At 30.8% G+C, this 22,145-nt stretch overlaps 1 protein-coding gene across 1 annotated transcript; it reads left to right on the top strand.

Moving 5' to 3' along the window:
- The first annotated feature begins 9,159 nt into the window (after window positions 1–9,159).
- LOC139904308 (protein phosphatase 1 regulatory inhibitor subunit PPP1R7 homolog) lies at window positions 9,160–12,679 on the top strand. Its single transcript, XM_071886243.1, has 6 exons — window positions 9,160–9,483; window positions 10,402–10,632; window positions 11,082–11,228; window positions 11,306–11,448; window positions 11,531–11,645; window positions 12,223–12,679. The coding sequence occupies exons 1-6, from the start codon at window positions 9,208–9,210 to the stop codon at window positions 12,301–12,303; spliced, it is 993 nt and encodes a 330-aa protein (XP_071742344.1). The 5' UTR covers window positions 9,160–9,207; the 3' UTR covers window positions 12,304–12,679.
- The last annotated feature ends 9,466 nt before the right edge of the window (window positions 12,680–22,145 follow it).

Genomic DNA, 22,145 nt, shown 5'->3' with positions numbered 1-22,145 from the left:
GACCCAAAACACACCAAAACCACCATCCTCCTAACACCACTAACCGCCACCACCTATCAAGTATAGTTGCTGTTATCCGTTATTACTGTTGCTAGTTTCTATCAATCGAACAAGACCCAAAAAGATCATCAATAACCTGCCGTTAATGCGTGTTTTATTTGCCCTTTGTGGCCGAAAAACATAACCCCCACTTGTTTAAAAAAAAAAAAAAACAGAAGTTTGTTGCTCAGCGTTTTATTTCTTCCATCCGAATCATTTACAAGCCCGAATATTCATTTCTGGCCCAACTTATTCCTTGTAACATTAAGCCCAACAAGATTAGCAGGCCCAATCGAATAATGATGTTAATGGCAATTAAGCCGTTGATGATGATGAGTTAAAAACATGATGATGAATGATGTTTAATGGTGTAATGATGATGGCGTTAAAGTTAATGAGGATGATTCTGATTATGATAATAAGATGATAAAGATGGTATGATTATGATATTGGTTTCATTGTGATGAATGTATGAAGAAGATGAAAACAGAATAATTGGGTTTATTATAAATGGGTTTCGAATTTTAACAGAATAATAGAAACAGACTAGTGGTTAAGGGTGTTTGTGGATGAGTGGGAGGTTACGGGTTCAAGTCCGGGCAGGGGCATTTATTTTTTTTAAAGCTTGTTTCATTAAGGTAGCACTTTTATTATTTTTGTTATTATTATTATTATCTTTATTATTATTATTATTATTATTATTATTATTATTATTATTATTATTATTATTATTATTATTATTATTATTATTATTATTATTATTATTATTATTATTATTATTATTATTATTATTATTATAACTATGATTATTATTATTATTATTATTATCATTATTATAAACATAATACAATTTATCATTTTAAATATTATTATTAGTGTCATTTTATAAATTGTTAGTATTATTATTGTTATTAGCAACAAAAGTATTAGTAATAAAATCATTATCATTATTATTGATAATATGATTATAGTAGGGTTATAATTAAACTTATTATCAATATTAACAAAATAGATATTTTTGTAATTATTATTATTAAGAACTAAGTATTATTACCAAAAATTAATATTTTCATGACCATTATTATTAAGTTATTTATTCTATTAAAAACTACTAATATTATCATTATTATGAGATTTATTATAAAAACTATCATTTATATTATCATTTATAGAATTATTAATACTATTATCATATTTATTAATATTAGTACTATCATTATTATTATTATTATTATCACTTAAAATATTATCTTAAAATACTACTTTAACAAACAAATGATATTTGTATATAAATATATTTAATACATATAACATAACAAAATTTAATATTTTTATATACAAAATAAATATATGAAACATATATATTATTAATATAAAAAGGATATAACTAATAAATTTATATATATATATATATATATATATATATATATATATATATATATATATTTGTTCGATTACAACCATGTATATTAATAAATATACAAATGATATAGGTTCGTGAATCTGAGGCCAACCCTACACTTGTTTAATGCAGTCATATGTATTTTTACTACAAAATACAGTATATTGAGTTTCATTTGCTCCCTTTTTAAATGCTTTTGCAATATATATTTTTGGGACTGAGAATACATGCGCTATTTTTATAACTGTTTTACGACATAGACACAAGTAATCGAAACTACATTCTATGGTTGGATTATCGAATCGAATATCACCCCTTTTAGCTTGGTAACCTAAGAATTAGGGAACAGACACCCTAATTAACGTGAATCCTAAAGGTAGATCTACGGGCACTAACTCCCCCCATACTGGAAAATGGTATGCTTTAGTACTTCGAGTTTATATTATACAGATGGATTTCTGTTTTGGGTATATTCTATATGCATGATGTTAATGTCGGGTTACCAGGTGTTCAATCCATATGAATGATTTTTAAACACTTGTGAGTGTATGATTATTGAATAAAGAAAATCTTGTGGTCTATTAAAATTATGAAAATGACTGATTACGATAAACTAATGAACTCACCAACCTTTTGGTTGACACTTTAAAGCATGTTTATTCTCAGGTATGAAAGAAATCTTCCGCTGTGCATTTGCTCATTTTAGAGATACTACTTGGAGTCATTCATGACATATTTCAAAAGACGTTGCATTCGAGTCGTTGAGTTCATCAAGATTATTATTAAGTCAATTATAATTGGATATATTATGAAATGGTATGCATGCTGTCAACTTTTGATGTAATGAAAGTTTGTCTTTTAAAAACGAATGCAATGTTTGTAAAATGTATCATATAGAGGTCAAGTACCTCGTGATGTAACCAAATGTAATGTATTCGTCCAGATGGATTAGGACGGGTCATTAGATATGCGGTAATGTTCGAGTTAGCTATACAGGGTTGAGGTTGATTTCAAAATAATATATATACCTTGAGTTGTGATCGAGTCTGAGACTTGTATACACTGGGTCGTAGATTGATTCGAGATAATATATATCGATTTATTTCTGTACTATTAACTGTGAACTACTAATTGTGGACTACTAACGTTGGACTGCTAATTTAACAACTTAAAACGTCAACACGTAATAAAAATGTTGTGAATATATTTCGATCATATTTTGATATATATATATATATATATATATATATATATATATATATATATATATATATATATATATATATATATATATATATATATAATGTTGTGAATATATTTCGATCATATTTTGATATATATATATATATATATATATATATATTTGTTATAGGTTTGTGAATCAACCCGTGGCCAAGTTTAAATCTCGACGAATTGAAAATATGTGAAAGTTAGTTATAGTCTCATTTTTACTATCTAATATTTTTGGGATGAGAACATATGCAGCTTTTTAAATGTTTTACAAAATAGACACAAGTACTCGAAACTACATTCTATAGTTGGATTATTAAACCGAATATCACCCCTTTTAGCTTGGTAACCTAAGAATTAGGTAGACGAGAGGTTCTGTTCCTAATTGACGCGAATCCTAAAGATAGATCTATTAGGCCTAACAACCCCCATTCAGGTTATGGATGGCTTTAGTACTTCGAGATTATTATTATACAGATAAGAGGTTCTGTTTGGGGATATTCTATGCATTAAAGTTAATGTCGGTTACCAGGTGTTCAATTCATATGAATGATTTTATCTTTATGTAGACGAGAGGTTCTGCTTATAAATATGAAAATCTTGTGGTCTATTATTACAATTTGATATATATATATATATATATATATATATATATATATATATATATATATATATATATATATATATATATATATATATATATATATATATATATATATATATATATATATATATATATATATATATAGGCTAAACCTATAACTCACTAACATTTTTGTTGATATTTTAAGCATGTTTATTCTCAGGTGATTATTGAGAGCTTCCGCTGTTGCATGCTAGTTAAAGACAAGATTTGGAGTCAGCATGCTTGTATAATATTGTTTAAAAACTGCATTCGGAAAATAAATTGTTGTATAATATTATTGTAATCCATTATGTAACGGACGAGTGAAAAAATGTATTTTAGATTATCATCACTTGATAATCTTTGTTATGTCTAATAAACCTTTATCGATAAAATAAAGGTTATGGTTTGTTTTAAAAACGAATGCAGTCTTTGAAAAACGTCTCATATAGAGGACAAAACCTCGCAACGAAACCAATTAATATGAAATGTTTATAATTGATATGAACGAGACATTTCATAAAGAAACCAAAGTAATAACAGTTGCAATCACAAACCAAATTTTGTAAACACAAAAAGTTGTGAACATTGTATACTATCCTGTTTACTCGTTCAAATTAAATAAGAACAAAGCATTACCAAACCAATCCCAGTTCATAAAGTGATTCATATCTGTAGCCAATTTATTGAAGACACGAAACGAAAAAAAGATATATTACCATCGAAATTAGAAATGGGGTTTTAATACTGCTCCAACTTGATTTATGGTAAATTACTGCTCCAACTTGATTTGAGGGTTTTGAAACACACCTAGTGAAGCTACTAAGAACTTTTGTGAATCAACCTTTGATTAAAACAACAACAAATGTGGAAATCAAGGATGAACTTGAAAAACCGCCATTGATGAACTTCAAATCCAATTTCGGAAATCAGACACTTTAAGGTCATGATTACATCATGAAATGTGTTCGTAATCATCACCTTAACTGAAAGGACCCGTTCATATACATTATAAATGATTCACAATAGTTGATTACATCGCGAGGTACTTGACCTCAATATGATACATTTTACAAACATTGCATTCATTTTTAAAAGATAAACTTTCATTACATCGAAAGTTGACGGCATGTATACCATTTCATAATATATCCAACTATAATTGACCTAATAATAATCTTGATAAACTCAACGACTCGAATGCAACGTCTTTTGAAATATGTCATGAATGACTCCAAGTAATATCTCTAAAATGAGCAAATGCACATCAGAAGATTTCTTTCATACCTGAGAATAAACATGCTTTAAAGTGTCAACCAAAAGGTTGTTGAGTTCATTAGTTTATCATAATCAATCATTTTCATAATTTTTATAGACCACAAGATTTCATTTATTCAATAATCATACACTCGTAAGTGTTTAAAATTCATTCATATGGATTGAACACCTGGTAACCGACATTAACAAAATGCATCTAGAATATCCCCAAACATATAAACATCGAAGTACTAAAGCAGTTCAAATTCTCTGACTGGGGCTTGTCAAGGCCCATAGATCTATCTTTAGGATTCGCGTCAATTGGTGGCAATTATAATAAACACCAATTCTTAGGCTACCAAACAAGGGCGATATCCGATATAACAATTCAACCATAGAATGTAGTTTCGATTACTTGTGTCTATTTCGTAAAACATTTATAAAAGCAGCGCATGTATTCTCAGTCCCAAAAATATATATTACAAAAACATTTAAAAAGGGAGCAAATGAAGCTCACTCTACTGTATTTTGTAGTAAAAATACATATGACGACATTGAACAATGCAGGGTTGGCCTTGGATTCACGAACCTATATCATTTGTATATATATTAATACACGTAATCGTAATCGAATAAGTTTATATTTATAATTTTTTAATTATATCATTTTTATATTAATAATATATATATGTCTCATATATTCTTCTTGTATATAAAAATATTAAATTTGGTTATGTTATATGTATTACATATAGTTTTATATAACTAAAAAATATTTTTAATAATAATAATAATGATACTTAGTAATAATAAAAATGATGATAACAATAGTACTAATTATGATATTACTAATAATTATGACATTACTAATATTAGAAATAATAGTGATACTATATATATATATATATATAATGATAAAAGTGATATATTAATAATGTTATTAGAAGTAATAACGATTTTTAAACAATGATTTTTATACTATATTGTATTATATTAACAAATATATCAATGATTATAATAATTTTAATAATTTCTTTAAATCATAATCTAATTAAGTTTTAACTTAATCCTTTTCATAAAAATAATTATAGTAAAGATTTCTATAATTATAACCTTAACAATATCATTAAAACTTTTATATTCATAATAATAATCATAATCTTCGCATTTAATTTCTAAACTAGTGACTAAAGTTTCTATAACATCAATTTATAATCCTAACCATAATAATAATAGTAATACTTTTATTAATAGTAGTCTTATAAAATTAATAATATCCATAATAACAATAATATTTAGTGATAATACTAATAATGATAATGATTGTAATATTAGTAATAATAACAATAATTAATATTAATAATAATAATAACTCTAGGATTCATCATACTTAATAATAATACTAACAATAATGATATTACTAACAATAATAAGTATAATACCAATAATAATAATGATAAAAATAATATTAACAATCATAATAATAATAGTAATAATAATAATAATTTTTAAAATTTGAAAACTACCTCAAAATCTCTTCTAAAAATAAAACACCCCGAACCGGGCTCGAACCCAAGACCTCTCGCTCACCCGCACCAATATTCTGCCACTTCTCCGCTCCTCTTTTTCTGATTTATATCAGGAACAAAAAAATATATATATAACCCGTATTACATGTGTGTTCATCTTCTTCTTCACAAACAATTATTTGATCCAGTCACCATTTTAAGCTTAGTAACCATTATACGCTCGTCTTTAAGGTTTAATATTCAACATAGAGGCTAGTGTTTATGAGTAATTGGATTGAAAGAAAGGAAAAAAAATAAAAAAAATAAAATAATAAAAAAAAACTTACACAGCTCGTCGTTGTATAAAAAAAAAAACTGATTTCATTTTCTCGAACGTATTAGACAAAATTCATAACACGAAATATGTTGCAAATGATTCATGGAAGCTTTATGAATCATTAATTTCAATTGAAACGACTCCTATAACTCCAATTTAATCCTAGAACACTCGGTTGACTTTTTATCTCAAAACTTTGACTCTGAAATTGGTAATCAATCGAAAGAATTGAAACGTGAAAACTTACAGAGAGTTTAGTTAGATCAATCCTAACAACTTTGCATTATTAGTTTTTAACAAATGCTTTGATTTCGAATTTTGATAAAAAAGAAAGTGAAACAGAGGTAACGAGTAGGGAAGAAGAAAAGAAAAAAAAATATATGTTTTTAATTTCGCAGTTATCTGAAGTGAAAATATATGGTGAGGTCTGAATGATTGATTCCAAAAAAAAAATGATCGCTCAAAGTCAGTTTGTAGGGTTGCTGGTATCACGAGCCTAACAGGAAGCCATAAACAAATAAATAAAAGAAAAAAAAAACTGATATGGTTAAATAAATTACACGTAATTATCTATCTTTATATTTTATTTCATTTTAATATTAATAATTAATAATTATACATGTAATAATAATAATATTGTTATTAATAATAATAATGATAATATCAATAATAATAATAATATTGATGGTAGAAATAATAATACTAATTTTTAAGAATAATGATAATAATTCTAATATGATAATATTAATAATAATAATAATAATAATAATAATAATAATAATGATGATGATGATAATAAAGTTAATAATAATAATAAATACTAATATTATTAATGATAATAATAATATTAGTAATAATAATACTATAACAACTTATATATCAAATTTCCATATCTATATGTTATGTATTGAAAATAATACTATTAATATTACTGATTTTAACATTAATATTAATATTGATAATACTAATGAAAGTAATAATAATATTAACATGACAACTATATTTTTAACTTGTAATTTCATTTAATATATTAACCCTATATATTATTAATTATGTAATATTTACCAATTATATAATATATATTGTATGACAACACATATTGAATATTTAATATTTATACATTTTAATATATTACAATCTACATACAATCAATAATTATGTATGAAAATCAGATATACATATATATTTCAACTAATATATATATATATATATATATATATATATATATATATATATATATATATATAATTGTGTTTTAATTATCAAGTAGATAAATATATAATTATTAATTATATATATTGAATCAAATAATCTCAGAGTATAACATTTATTACTTTGTTAACATTGATTAATTATGTATATTTAATCTACTTTCTATATTTAAATAAACAGTTTTAAATAACAAGTTTAAGTTTTATGTCATAATTACATAATAGTTCTTTAATATATTTAATTTATAATATATAATTATTTACATGTATAATTATTTATATATACATTTCTATTTACGATTACAGGTTCGTGAATCGTCGGAAATAGTCGAAGGCCAATTGAATATATGAAACAGTTCAAACTTTTTGAGACTTCTACATTACAGACTCTGCTCATCGTGTTGAAATCATATAAAGATTAAGTTTAAATTTGGTCAGAAATTTTCGGGTCGTCACATTAACACTCGTCAATCATCAATCGATTCAGAAACATACTATAATTCTCGAATTAAAACGTTGACCGTGAAGAACAATAGTTTGACTTCGAAATCTTGAGTTCAGAAGTGATTCTCCATTCGATTTTAGGCTTCACGTAGCATTATTAGGCTGTGATGTGTTCAAAACTGTTCTCAGATCATATCTTGATGCAGTAAATCTTCCACAACTCATCGATCTTTGTATTTTTCGAACAAACAATGAACACGATCGAGTTCACTATGATTTTGTTGATGATAATCAATAAAAGTTGATCACGAAGCTTTAGTTTATGTTCTAGATCACGTTTCTAGACTCAAATTTGGTTAAGAATCACGAATTAATGAGGCTGAATTTTGAGTTCATGAGTGAATGGTGAATAAGAACACCGTACGAGTTATGAACTTGGTGATTTATGGTTTGGTGAAGATTTAGATGAAAAAGAAGGTAAAAAGTCGAATTTATCCTCACATGCAGTGCACATGTCATGACTTAACGGACATTTCTTACGAATGGTTGACGGAGGGACACTGAAACACAAAGTTGTAAAATAGAGGATGATGTAAGTAGAAAAAAAATGAAAAGGATGCTGTTCATTATTTGGTGTATAATGGTAGGACCAACGACACAAAAATGTCTTTTTTGAGAAAAGAAGAAAGTGGTAAACACGAGTTGCTAAGATGAGTGTTGCAAAAAACCCGATTACTCACCGATTAATCATTTTTAAAACCAATCCGTTCCGATTTTCCAAAATCCGTTTAATTAATCAGTGAACGTCAATATGGGTCAAAATCGAATTTGATAATCAAAGTCGGTCAAAGTCAAAATTGGTCAGCATTTTAACATGTATTTAAACTAGAAATTTATAGTTTTTGAACAAAATTAGCAAAATTTAGACCATTATGTTAAAGTTTATGTTTATAATTTTATTCTATATTTACACATATAATTTTTGAAATTTAATATTAAAATGCATAAAGTACAATCCGATTAATACCCGATTAATGTTATTAATCCTTGCAAAGTCTTCAACTATTAATTAGGAATAGCCAATTTTGCAACCTTGGCTGAGATCATCGCCCGTTTCGTACATCATTTTCTAGGGTTTCATAAATGCAGTTTCAATGGAACAAACAACAGCTAACAATCCAATGAACAACGAAGAAGAATCAACACAGCTAACTGTCCTCGACGCCACCAGTTATCAGCTTCATGATCTCGACTCAATCGACTTCCCACCGAGCCTGATCGAAATCGATTTGACCGCAAATCGATTAAAGAAGTTAGATTCACGTATATCTAATTTATCAAATCTCAAAAAATTGTCTCTTCGTCAAAATCTCTTCGATGATGCAGGTGTCGACCCGATTTCTCAGTGGAACGCCATTTCTGGACTCGAGGTATACATTTTAGTTGCTCTATATATATATGTAATATATGTAATATATGTATCTATGTATATTTATTTGTTTATATTAGATTCTTATGTATTGTGATGAAAGTTCATTTAGCTTAATTGAGAATAATGCATACTATACATAGGCTGATAGGCAGTAATTTATTTTAGGTTAAAACTCGAGTTCACTTTTGTAATTTTGATGTGTCTGTACATTTTAGTTTGGAATTAGGACATGAAAAAGTAGTAAAGCACATTCTGAAATTTGGTTTGTTAGTTTAGATGGTAATGATATATGCATGTTCTAGAGTTAGATATACTTTTGACCTTACCGTATAAATTTTCGATATATATCAATAATTAACATTGATAGGGGCTATGTTACGTTAAATATGGCACACATGCACCCACAAATAATGTTAACAAAATTACAAGCTCTTTATAGAGTAAGATGATGAAAGATGCGTGCATCATCCAATATCAGTAAGATTGAATTTTGAGTTAGGTCCTTGTCAATCATGATCTAGATTTATATCGTTTAAGTGGTTATGAGTATGCTTAAGATACACGGGTCAGGTAATTCATTGAACTCATATGAGATGGAACGTCGTATTAGCGGTTTTTATATGCAGAGGGGATCTCTAGACCTTTAGTGACCACTTTGTCAAGGAAAAAGTTCTTATTAAGCACATTGAGTGAAAATACTTTTTTTTATTATTATTAGATTAACAAGAAGATAACAACTAATGAATTGTAAATTTGTTATGGATGGTGTTTAAACGATTTATCTCTATAGAAGAAATTATGAATCAACAACACTAACAGATAATGTATCTCTTCTTTGTAGGTTTATGAGTTCATCTTTTATTTTGGTTGATTTAAATTTATGCGGGTTATTAAATTACCTTTTTTGTTTGTTCAGGAATTAGTTCTCAGGGATAACCAGCTGAAGAATATTCCCGATGTTAGCTTATTTAAAACCCTTTTGGTATTTGATGTTTCGTTCAATGAAATTTCGTCAATGAGTGGACTGTCAAAGGCATCAAGCACACTCAAGGAACTCTATGTCTCAAAAAATGAAGTTTCAAAAATTGAGGAGATTGAGCACCTCAATGAACTCGAAATTCTTGAACTTGGTTCCAACCGATTACGGGTGAGTCTGTGCTTCTCTAGTTTGATTATTTCAGGTTCACTACATGGCTGAAATTAATTCATGTACTCAATAAAGATAAATAGTTTCATGCAAGTATGCAACTTTAGGGTAGATGCATATCCCTTTTTTTTACCATATACATCTTCTCAATACTATGAAACAGAAGCATGAAAGCCTTATCTAATACAGTATAAAACTCAATTCTTGGTTTAATTTACTGCAAAAAACTTGTTTGCAACTGTTTTCTGCATTGCTCAATATACAGACCATGGACATGTGGAATTTTTTACTCGGATGGTTTTTAAATACTTACTTAAGAAATAATTTTGATTCTCTAAAAGTATCTGCAAGAAAAAAAAACCCATATATGATTGCCAAACCACCTAGGAACCTACATACTTTAGTTATTGAATATAGTTTGAACTATGCACTAAGCTTTGCTCTTGTAGGTGATCGAGAATATACACAACATGACAAAATTACAAGAGCTGTGGTTAGGTCGCAATCGTATAAAATCCATCAACTTATGCGGGTTAAAATGCATTAAGAAGCTCAGTTTGCAAAGCAATCGACTAACTTCTATGAAAGGGTTAGAGGTAACTTTTTTATTCTTATTCTTGAGCCATAATGGTATTGCATTGAAACTTCGTTTATGGATCTTTACAATATCCAGGAATGTACTTCTTTAGAAGAACTATACTTGAGCCATAATGGTATTACAAAAATGGAAGGCTTATCAACCCTGGCCAACCTGCGTGTGTTGGATGTTTCTTCAAATAAACTCGCAGCAATTGAAGACATTGAGAAACTTACATGGTCTGTATACATGAATATATGGAATAATTCTTATCATATCCCTTTTTTAGCTACTTTTCATTGGTTTGTAATCTCATTACAGTTTAGAAGATCTATGGTTTAATGACAATCAGCTGGCATCATTAGATTGCATTGCTGAGGCTGTTTCTGGATCGAGAGAGAAGCTCACCACTATCTATCTTGAGCACAATCCATGTGTAAGTATTATTTATGTACTTTTAAGTTCAAAATTAGGGCTTCTGCATACGATTTAGCTTATATAGCTTAATCAAGAGTATTGAGAGATCCAAAATAAGTGTGAAACTATTAAAATGGTTCTTTATTCATTTTAAGAGTACTAGTACTCTTTTTGGTAGAGTACAACCCATTCTATGACAAGTGACTTTTTTAAAATTAGCATCTGACTTGTGTATATCTTAGAATATTCTTGCTTGATATTATAAAAAGTAATACAACGCATGCTGTAGTGGCTAATAACTGAAGTATATATTGGTCAAATGGCCAAATGCTTGTTAATACTTAATTTTCAGGCTTAAAATTTTGATAGTATATGTAATACAATGTGATCAGCCATGTATTTTACATAAATACCGACTATTAAATAAATATTACATATACAATATCGATTATTACATATGCTATCAAATTTCATAAATATGTGATCCAGAAGGAGAAAACAAATTCAAGTAGCTAAGCAAAGTCTTGATTTTTGGTATAAAAAGCACGTCTTATCTTATGGTATATGTCATTTGACCATTATTTTACATCACGCAGGCAAAATCTTCAGACTATTTGACTATTCTGAGACAAATCTTCCCAAATATTGAGCAAATCGATTCAGAAGTGTTTGCTTAGATCAGAAGCATTTGGTATCAGAGTTTAGGAACACAAGCTTGGACTCATGATTAGTTTATAAAATCTCCGTGAAATCATACATAGAAGTACAATGATGTTACCCTCGTTACAAACTGAAAGAATCTCAAGATTGATATAAAGAATGATGGACCCTTTGAACGATTGTTAATTGCCCGCTGTTTGAAGATTAAACAAAGATTGTGGTCTTCATTGATATCTGAAAAACTTTCTAAATGTAATGTAAAGAAAACCATTCACTTATATTATACTTCTTTTAAGATCATTTGAATGTACTAAGCAGTGAGGTGGAATGTTTTATTTGCATATGTATTAAAATGACTCGCTTTCTTAGAAAGCGCATGAAAGACATTTTAAAAAGACAATTAAACTGTTGCATGTTGTATAAGCATCAACTTGAAAACAAAAGATCCTTAGCATCAATCAAATGAGGCAATCTCGACTTATTTACGACTACTTGTGAGTTATTGATGGTGATTTTGTTTAATCCTAACAGGAAAAATTATATAGGTCAGATAATAAAAAAAACTGTTGGAAATCATTATTATGATTTGTGGTTATAGATGCACAAACCGGATTCGGACAAAAAAAAACCGGATTTTTTTGTCCGGATTTTTCGGAACCGGTTCCGGTTCTCGGCGTCGGATTTTTTTCGGAATTTTTTCCGGAACCGGTCTTTTTCGGATCTCGATCGGATTTTTTCGGATTTTTCTTGGACTAGGATTCGATTTTGCGAATTATATTTTTACCGGTTCTATTTTTTTTAACGTTTGACAACAATAATATAATCGGTATAAAGAAAAGTTATAACGCTCAAGTGCTCAACACAATAGATAATATAAATAACAATATTCGAACAATACAATTATATAAATAACACTTTTATTCGAACGATACAATAGTAAAAATAAAAACACTTTTATTCGAACAATACAATTATAATTAATACATTTCGAGCTTCGGCATGGCCATCACCCAATAATGTATTAAGACTAAAGTATATCGAGCTTCGGCATGGCCATCACCCGTTATACTTTAGTCGTCAAATGACTCAAATGTGTTATCTTGTTGAGCGCGTTGAGGATTGTGCCTTCGATCGTAGTCTTCAAAAGCGGGGTCATCAACTAGAGAAAGGTAAGCTTGTTGGTAACCCGATACATTCATTTCGGTTTGGTCCATATCAAACGGTTCATAGTCACCTTCATCCACTTCGTTTAGTTCATTGTCGGAATTCTCTTCGGTTGTTGTAGGCGATAATCCCGCTAAATTTTCTTCAAACTCTATACATTCTTCAATGTCGTTATATAACGGACCTTCTAATGAAGTTTGATCTTGTATCCTATCTACCCCATCCAAATAATCTTTCAAACATACACATACTTTCACAGCTTGGGGGTAAGTCTTGACCTTCTTTCCGATATAATTCGACCACTCAAAGAAAAGGCCGATTCGGAAGCTACGGTTGAAGCTTGAACGGTAAATAAGTCACGAGCCATAATGCTTAATATTGGATATGTGTCTTGTTTTGTTTCCCACCATTTTAAAATGTCAAGGTTGTTAAATTGTTCTTCACTCATGTTTAGTGCAAAGTTTGCCATCTTATAATTTCCCAACTCGCTTGTGGGTGCCGATGTTCGTGCGCGTTTGGAAGCGTCTTCACGTACCAAGTTAAAAAGACTTATTTTGAGGTCTCGGCTCCTTCGAGAAGATGATCCGGGTTGGTCAACAATTGGGTTTGATTGTCGACCATATTTTGTTGCATAAATACCAAACATATTCTCAAAAACATCATTAAAAGCGTGTACTTGGTTCAAAAGATAGTTGGGTTCGTCATCAAAAACACCATGCACACAATCAAAGTTGGTATATATTGTTGTCATCAATCGTTCAACCCCATTAAAATTTAATCGTGGGTCAAGTGCGGCCGCACATAAAAATACCTTCGGTATCTCTCCAAAATATTTTTTTAGTTTTTTTCTTATATGAAAAATCGCTTGTCTAAAAATAACATTATTTGAGTTCGCAAATTCGCATATTTTTTCCGTCATTATATAAAATTGTTCTAAAACTAGTACGCTAGTTGGGTAATAAACACCCGATAACATTGTTGATGCCTCTTTAAAAACTTGTAAAAAACTTGTTAATGATTCCAAGTCATCCCATTCGTCGTCACTAATTGGTTCGAAAAATCCCTTTCTAAGTAGTTTTCTATTAAAAGCGATTAACGTTTCTTTTTGACATAAAATATTTTTCGAACATTAAACAAGTAGAATTCCATCTTGTATTATTATCAAAATAAGGACCTAACCAAGTGCCATGACAATCTTTAACAAAAGCCTTATAGTTATGATGTCGTGCGTTGCTCGTACGATAAATCGTTACTAATAATCTTCTAAATTTTCTTTTAATGAAGAACAAAAAGTTAAACAATCTTGATCTCCCAAGTTTATAATATGAGCAACACAACGTGTATGAATAAATGCACCATTTAAAATCGGTCTAAGTGCAATTTTTAACTCACTCATGGCCGCATCATTATTAGATGCATTATCTAGCGAAATTGTAAAAACTTTATCGATTAAATTATATTCTTCTAAAGTGTCTTGTAACGCTTTTTTTATATTATTACCGTTATGTGGATAACCAAATATTTTAAAATCGATAACACGTTTCATTAAAAGTCACGAATCGGGATTAAACCAATGAGCGGTAACGGCTAAATAAGAATTTGCCGTTCCATGTGGTGCGCTCCAAACATCACAAGTTATAGAAACCCTATGTTTATATGTTCGAAAACCTTCAATTATTTCAGTTTTAGCTTTTTTCCATAATTTAAAGGCGTCACGTCTTAAGGTAGAACGACTTACATTGCTATATCGCGGTTGTAGTCGATTCCGAATTAGCTCCGTAAGCCTTGGATTGTCGAAGTGGTTGAAAGGAAGCGCTTGTTGAATGACAAACCTTGACAAATCTTGCCGAAGAGCTTCGGCATCGTATTCAAAAATTGAACCATCGGCCCGCATTGTTTGTTGTCTCGGGTCTTGCCTTGCACTACAACTTTTGTCAAGATGTTTTCTTAACGTTGTATTACCCGAAACACCCATGAACTTCATACATTGTGTACAACGAGCTTTTTCAGCACCATCCTTCATTACACACAACTTGAATTTGGACCAAACGTCCCCTTTTCGCTTTGTTTATTTTTTGTAATCAATATCGGCCGTAGTGTAGCCTTGTGAAGATGTTCCAACGGAAGCGGAACCGGAAACGGAAGCTTGTGAATTATCCATTATGGGATAATTAGACTAGAGATTAGAGAATATTTAGTGATTTAGAAATAAATATGAGAATGTTTGTTGGTGCATTTTCAACCAAGGCATTACCATGTATTTATAATGGACTTTGTGGGGTTAAAATGGTCAAAAAAAACTCACAAAACTGCAAAAAAAGGCTGAAAATGCAAAAAAAAAAAAAAAAAACGGCTAGTTTTTTGAAAAACCGGATCGGATCCGGGTCCGGATCGGATCCGGATCCGGATCCAAACCGGATCGGATAAAATCCGGTTTATATCCCGAAAAAATCCGGTTTTCTTGAAAAACTGGATCCGGGTGGAACCGGATCGGATCTCGGATCCGGATCCGGTTTTTGCTGTGTCCGGTTTTGCTTGGATCCGGTTCCGGATCGGGTCACCGGATCGGATCTGGATCCGGTTTTTTTGCCCATCTATATTTGTGGTACACCCACAAACTCATTTGTGTTTGTTCCACCATCTATTGAGTGGTAAATCCATTACCTTTATTTTGTGTTTGTTCCACCATCTATTGAGTGGTAAATCCATTACCTTTATTTTGTGTTTGATCCAATTTAAGTGGTAAAGTCACTTATTTGTGATAGTACACAAGGTAATAAGTACACTCATATCTCTATAAATAGAGTAAAATCTCTTGTATGACACACAAGTAATAAGAGAATATACACACATAAAAGAAACTAAGTAGTTGGTATTTGGCAAACCATTGAAGGAATTAGGTTGTGAAACTTGAAACCCTTCCGTTCGTGATCGCTTTCCCGACCGGTGATCTAAACGTCGATCCTACTCATTTCCGCTGCTTGTATTCGGTATGTCTCGAATTCTATTATGTATACAACATTGGTATCCGAGCTATAATGTTTATATTCCGGTTGATTGCTAATTTTTTTTAAGTTGATGTTGCATGAGTTTAAAACTTAATTATTATGATTATGTCAAGATTTTCTACTCAACTAACAAACTGTAAATATTGATTAGCAAAATAGCATATCGATACTTCCTTTTTTTTTTTTTTTTTTATAAGATGGGTGCTTGATTATTAATAAGACATGCACCATAAAGCATATAATCTATCTATAATAATTTAATCTTGCTAATATAAAATGCTTTCGGCTTGTTGATATGTATTATTCAACTGTACACATCAAGTAAAATTGACGGAGTACTACGTATAAGAAAATTGATAAATGAAAAGGCTTGTTAATATGGTCTCGATCGTCTTTTTCTTTATTGGTTATATTGTATTGTAAGTATTTTGAAGAAAGCATGTTTAATTTCTTTCTGTATGTTATAATTTTTATAATTTTTTGTATATCTTCATGTGTTAATAGTTCACAAATGCTCCGTATGCTATATGTGTAAATAAATAGAGAATGTGATATTTAATAAAGGAGTATTACATATGAAATTGATTGGAACTATACATGTTCGATACTACTGTAAATTATTAATGTACGAATTAAATGTAATCTCATCATGTAAAATTGAAATGAAACTGATTATTCAAACGTTTTTTAAACTATTTCGGTAATCGGTAATAGTTAGTTAACAACTTTTTTTTTTTTTTAATAAACTCATCTTTACCATTTATATAAACCAACACATATTCCACCTAGAATCACATCATTGCTTATTATTTTTGTTATTGATTTAATGATTACTGCGATTCCGTTTTCTACTTGGTAGGAATACATGTTAACTAATATTTGCATGACTATTAGTTCTTAGTATTGTTGGTTGCTTGACAATGTATATGGAAATGCATTAATGTAATCTTCTATATTTTTAAAATCGTTAATATGAAAAACGTTTTGTTAATATACTTGATTATATTTTGGTCTTTGTAACCGAAATATATTAATTCATGATTAATATAGTTTATTGATTGTAGTTTTTGTAACCGAAACGTTATATATATACTCATTATGTGACATTAAATTTCTACGTGGAATATAAAACCTTATAATCTTGCACCTAAAAGTTTCAAAGTTTGAAACACGATAATTCGTGCTAATTCGGATTCAAAGGAATTTATAATCTTATATATTTTATTGTGTTAATGATAGTTTCATAATAGGTTTTATGGGTGATAATTGGAAACATAGCGACCTTTTTCTCTATAGCCTATGATGAACTATTATTTAATAAAATAATATAGTTGCAAGACGATTGCATATTTTGATGGATATAACTAATCTTGCATTATTGTCTTTCATATAGAATTTTTTGTTCAATCATGGCTTCCGCATCAAAGAACATTGTCGCTGAACTTAACAAAGGTGTTAAGTTGAATGGTGACAACTACGAAATATGGAGCATGAAACTCGAATATGTGTTGGAAGAGCAAGAGGCTCTTGTTGCTCTTATTCAATCAATGGAAGTACCTGAGGTGGGTGATACGGAACAACATAAAAGGGATGTTGAAGTGTACATCACTTGGAAACGTAAGAACACCATTGCTCGCATTACGTTGCTGAGCAGCATGGATGATGACATCATGCGTGATTTTTGCAAGTATGAACTAGCAAAAGATATGTGGAAAGCATTGGCTGACAAGTTTGGTGCAACCTCGGTGACCAAACTAAGATCTCTCACTATCAAGTTTGACCAATATAAAAAGAAGTCTGATCATACCATGAAAAAGCATGTCAGACAAATGTCAAACATGATAAGTGAATTGAGAAACGCAGGTCATGTTCTTACTGATGAACAACAGGTTCAAGCTATGATCCGTTCCTTGCCTCAAAGTTGGGAGCAAATGAAAATGCATCTCACACATAATGAGAACATCAAGACTTTTGAGGACTGTGCGTCCCATTTAGAGCTAGAAGAAGATCGGATTGAGGCCGGTAAGTCAATCACTGAGGTGAATATGACGACAAGCTCTAAAAATGCTTTTGAGCATAAGCGCAAGTTTCATCACCATAAGGGTAAAGAAACTTATAAGTCCAACAAAAGGCCAAACACCAATCATCGTGGCAAGGGAACACGTCCCCCCAAGAAAATAAACATTGCAAAGGTAAAATGCTACAATTGTAGCAACAAAGGGCATTTTGCTCGTGATTGTCCTGAGCCTAAAAAGGTATATTCTTACGATGCTTATGTTAGCAAACTTTGTGTTGCTACTTCTGTTTTCTTAACTGAATCTCAACCTTTGTGGATTGTAGACTCGGGAGCAACATACCATGTAGCTAAGGACAAAGACACCTTTGTAGAATTTCGGCGTGTTTCTCATGGAGCTATGTGGATTTATGTAGGAAACAACTCAAGAGTTCCAGTTGAAGGGATCGGATCATGCAAGTTAGTCATGCGTGAAGGACGAACCTTAATCCTACATGATGTTTTATATGCTCCTAAAATTCGTCGAAATTTGATTTCTGTTATGGTTTTGTTAAGACTTGGTTTTCATTGGTACTTTCATGATAATGTTGTTAAGTTGTCTTTGAGAACAAACTCTTATGGTTTTGGTTATGTTCTTAATGGTTTTATCGTACTGGATGTTGATTATCTTAATAATAAACCATGTTTTTCCTTAGTTGCATCTTCTAATAAGTTTGATAATGATGTAAACAATTGGCATGCTAGACTTGGTCATATCGGCCAATAAAGAATGAATAGATTAGCTAGAGATGGTTTACTGGCTAATATTGATGAAGTGGAATTGTCCACTTATGAGCACTGTCTGGCAGGAAAAACTGCGAGAAAACCATTTGGAAAAGGAACTCATGCCGATTATCCATTGCAACTAATACATTCGGATATATGTGGTCCTATGAATGTTCGAGCAAGGCATGGAGCGTATTATTTCATCACATTCATTGATGATTATTCTCGATTCGATTACGTCTATTTGATCTCTCACAAATCCGAAGCGTTGGATTGTTTTCAAAGTTATATAAATTTTGTTGAGAATCAATTAGAACATAAGATTAAAGCATTAAGAACCGATCGAGGACGTGAATACCTATCTGATTCGTTCAAAGATCTATGTGATGCTAAAGGTATTCAATGTCAATTAACTACTCCTAGGACTCCGCAACAAAATGGTGTTGCAGAAAGGCGGAATAGAACGCTTCTTGAAATGGTTAGGTCAATGATGGCACAAGCAAATTTACCTATCGCCTTTTGGGGTGATGCTGTGTTAACTGCCACATTTGTACTTAATCGTGTGCCTTCAAAATCAGTAACTTCCACACCATATAAGTTATGGACAGGTCGCAAACCTGACTTGAATATGTTAAGACCTTGGGGTTGTGCAGCGTATACTTTGGATTCCTCACACAAATATGGAAAATTAGGTCCAAGAGGAAAGAAATGTGTTTTCATAAGATACTCTGAACAATCAAAAGGTTATGTGTTTTTGGGTGAACACGAAAGTGGGAGCATAACTGAATTTGAATCTCGAGATGTTACTTTCTTGGAAAATGAGTTTCCAAAACAAGGGGATCTTGATAAAGATTGGTCTTTATTTGAGACTACAGAATTACCTCATTCGAGTGGGAGAGATTTGAGGAGTGAAGATGAAGAATTTTTTTCTTTGGATATAACTCCTCAACCTATTGCAAATGAAGATAATTCTGATCTGAGTGGGAGCAATATAGCAAACCAAGAACATGTTTTCGAAGAATCTCAACCCGTTGCTATCGAGCATAATTCTGAACCAAGTGGGAGCAATTTGGTAAACCGAGAATCTATTTCAATGGATAACCAACCACGACGAAGTAGTCATCAAAGTAAACCTCCACTTCGGTATGAGATCGAAGATGGTTATACTTTTATGGTTCAACTAGAAGAGAATGAATCAAGAAATATAAATGAAGCTCTCACTTGTCCTGCAAAGAATGATGGTTCAAGGCAATGGAAGAAGAGATGGAGTCTATGAGTTCCAACAACGTTTGGGAATTGGTTGAGCTTCCAAAAGAAAGAAAAGCCATAGGGAGTAAGTGGATTCTCAAAATAAAGCGTAAAGCTGATGGTAGCATTGAAAGATACAAAGCTCGACTTGTGGCAAAAGGCTATAATCAACAGGAAGGGATTGACTATGAGGAAACGTTTTCACCTGTTGTAAGACTCACCTCAATTCGTTTGATTCTAGCAATAGTGGCAAATACGAACCTTGAATTACATCAAATGGATGTAAAGACTGCTTTCCTAAATGGAAATTTAGATGAAGAAATCTACATGGAACAGCCGACGGGTTTCATCAAAGAAGGCTACGAGCATAAGGTTTGTAGATTGCTTAAATCAATATATGGCCTCAAGCAGTCATCAAGACAATGGTATATACATTTTCACAATGTGATCACGTCACATGGCTTCAATGCTGTCAGTGAAGATAATTATGTTTATACCAAAAGGTCTAAAGGAATATTTGTCATATTGTCATTATATGTTGATAATATATTGATTGCTGGAAATGACAAGGAGTATGTTTTCGAGGTTAAAAGATGGCTATCATCTAACTTTGAAATGAAGGATATGGGTGAAGCTGAATATATCCTTGGAATTAAAATTTCAAAGGATCGCTCGAGGAAGTTGTTGGCTCTTTCGCAAGAGACTTATATCAACAAGATTCTTGAACGTTTTAACATGCATAAGTGTAACCCCATAGACACTCCTATGGCTATTGGTGATACGTTGAGCATGAGCGGGTGTCCACAAACTCCACAAGAAGAACGGAAAATGAAAAATGTTCCTTATGCTAGTGCGGTTGGAAGTCTCATGTATGCTATGATGTGTACGAGACCGGATATCTGCTTTGGTGTTGGCATGGTAAGCCGATACCAATCCAATCCAGGTTTAACCCATTGGAAAGCCGTGAAAAGGATACTTAGGTATCTTAAGGGTACTATTCATTACTCTTTGTGCTACGAAGGAAATGATCTGCAAATGAGAGGCTATACTGATGCTGATTGGGGAAGAGATATGGATGAAAGAAAATCCACCTCTGGCTTTGTTTTTCTGTTAAACAAAGGTGCTATATCTTGGAGTAGCAAGAAACAATCATGTATAGCATGGTCTACAATGGAAGCTGAATTTGTGGCATTTTCAGCTGCTGCACAAGAAGCTGTGTGGCTTAGTCGATTTTTGAGTAGTTTGGGGGTTGTTGACAATACCATTGATCGAGCATTGATATACTCTGATAATGATGCTGCCATTGCATATTCAAAAGACCCCAAGTTTCATTCTAAAACAAAGCACATTGACATAAAGTACAATTATGTGAAGGATAAGATTGCAAGAAAGGAAGTAAGTATGGAGTACATATCTACGCATGATATGGTAGCAGATCCTCTGACAAAACCCATACCTAGAGATGCATTTGTTAAGCATGTTAGGTCTCAAGGATTGCGTAGATTGTGATGAATGTACTATTTTAATAAATGTACTTACAAATTTTTGTTTATATCCAATGCAATAAGTTTTCTTTTAAATCCTTGTTTTATTGTTCGCTCTTTGTGTTGCGAATCGAGAAAAGTATGTCGGACAGATACAAGATTAGCTCACTCACATG

The sequence above is a fragment of the Rutidosis leptorrhynchoides genome, chromosome 4, assembly GCF_046630445.1.
Source record: "Rutidosis leptorrhynchoides isolate AG116_Rl617_1_P2 chromosome 4, CSIRO_AGI_Rlap_v1, whole genome shotgun sequence".
Lineage (NCBI taxonomy): Eukaryota > Viridiplantae > Streptophyta > Magnoliopsida > Asterales > Asteraceae > Rutidosis > Rutidosis leptorrhynchoides.
This window is presented reverse-complemented; position numbering and strand designations above follow the sequence as displayed.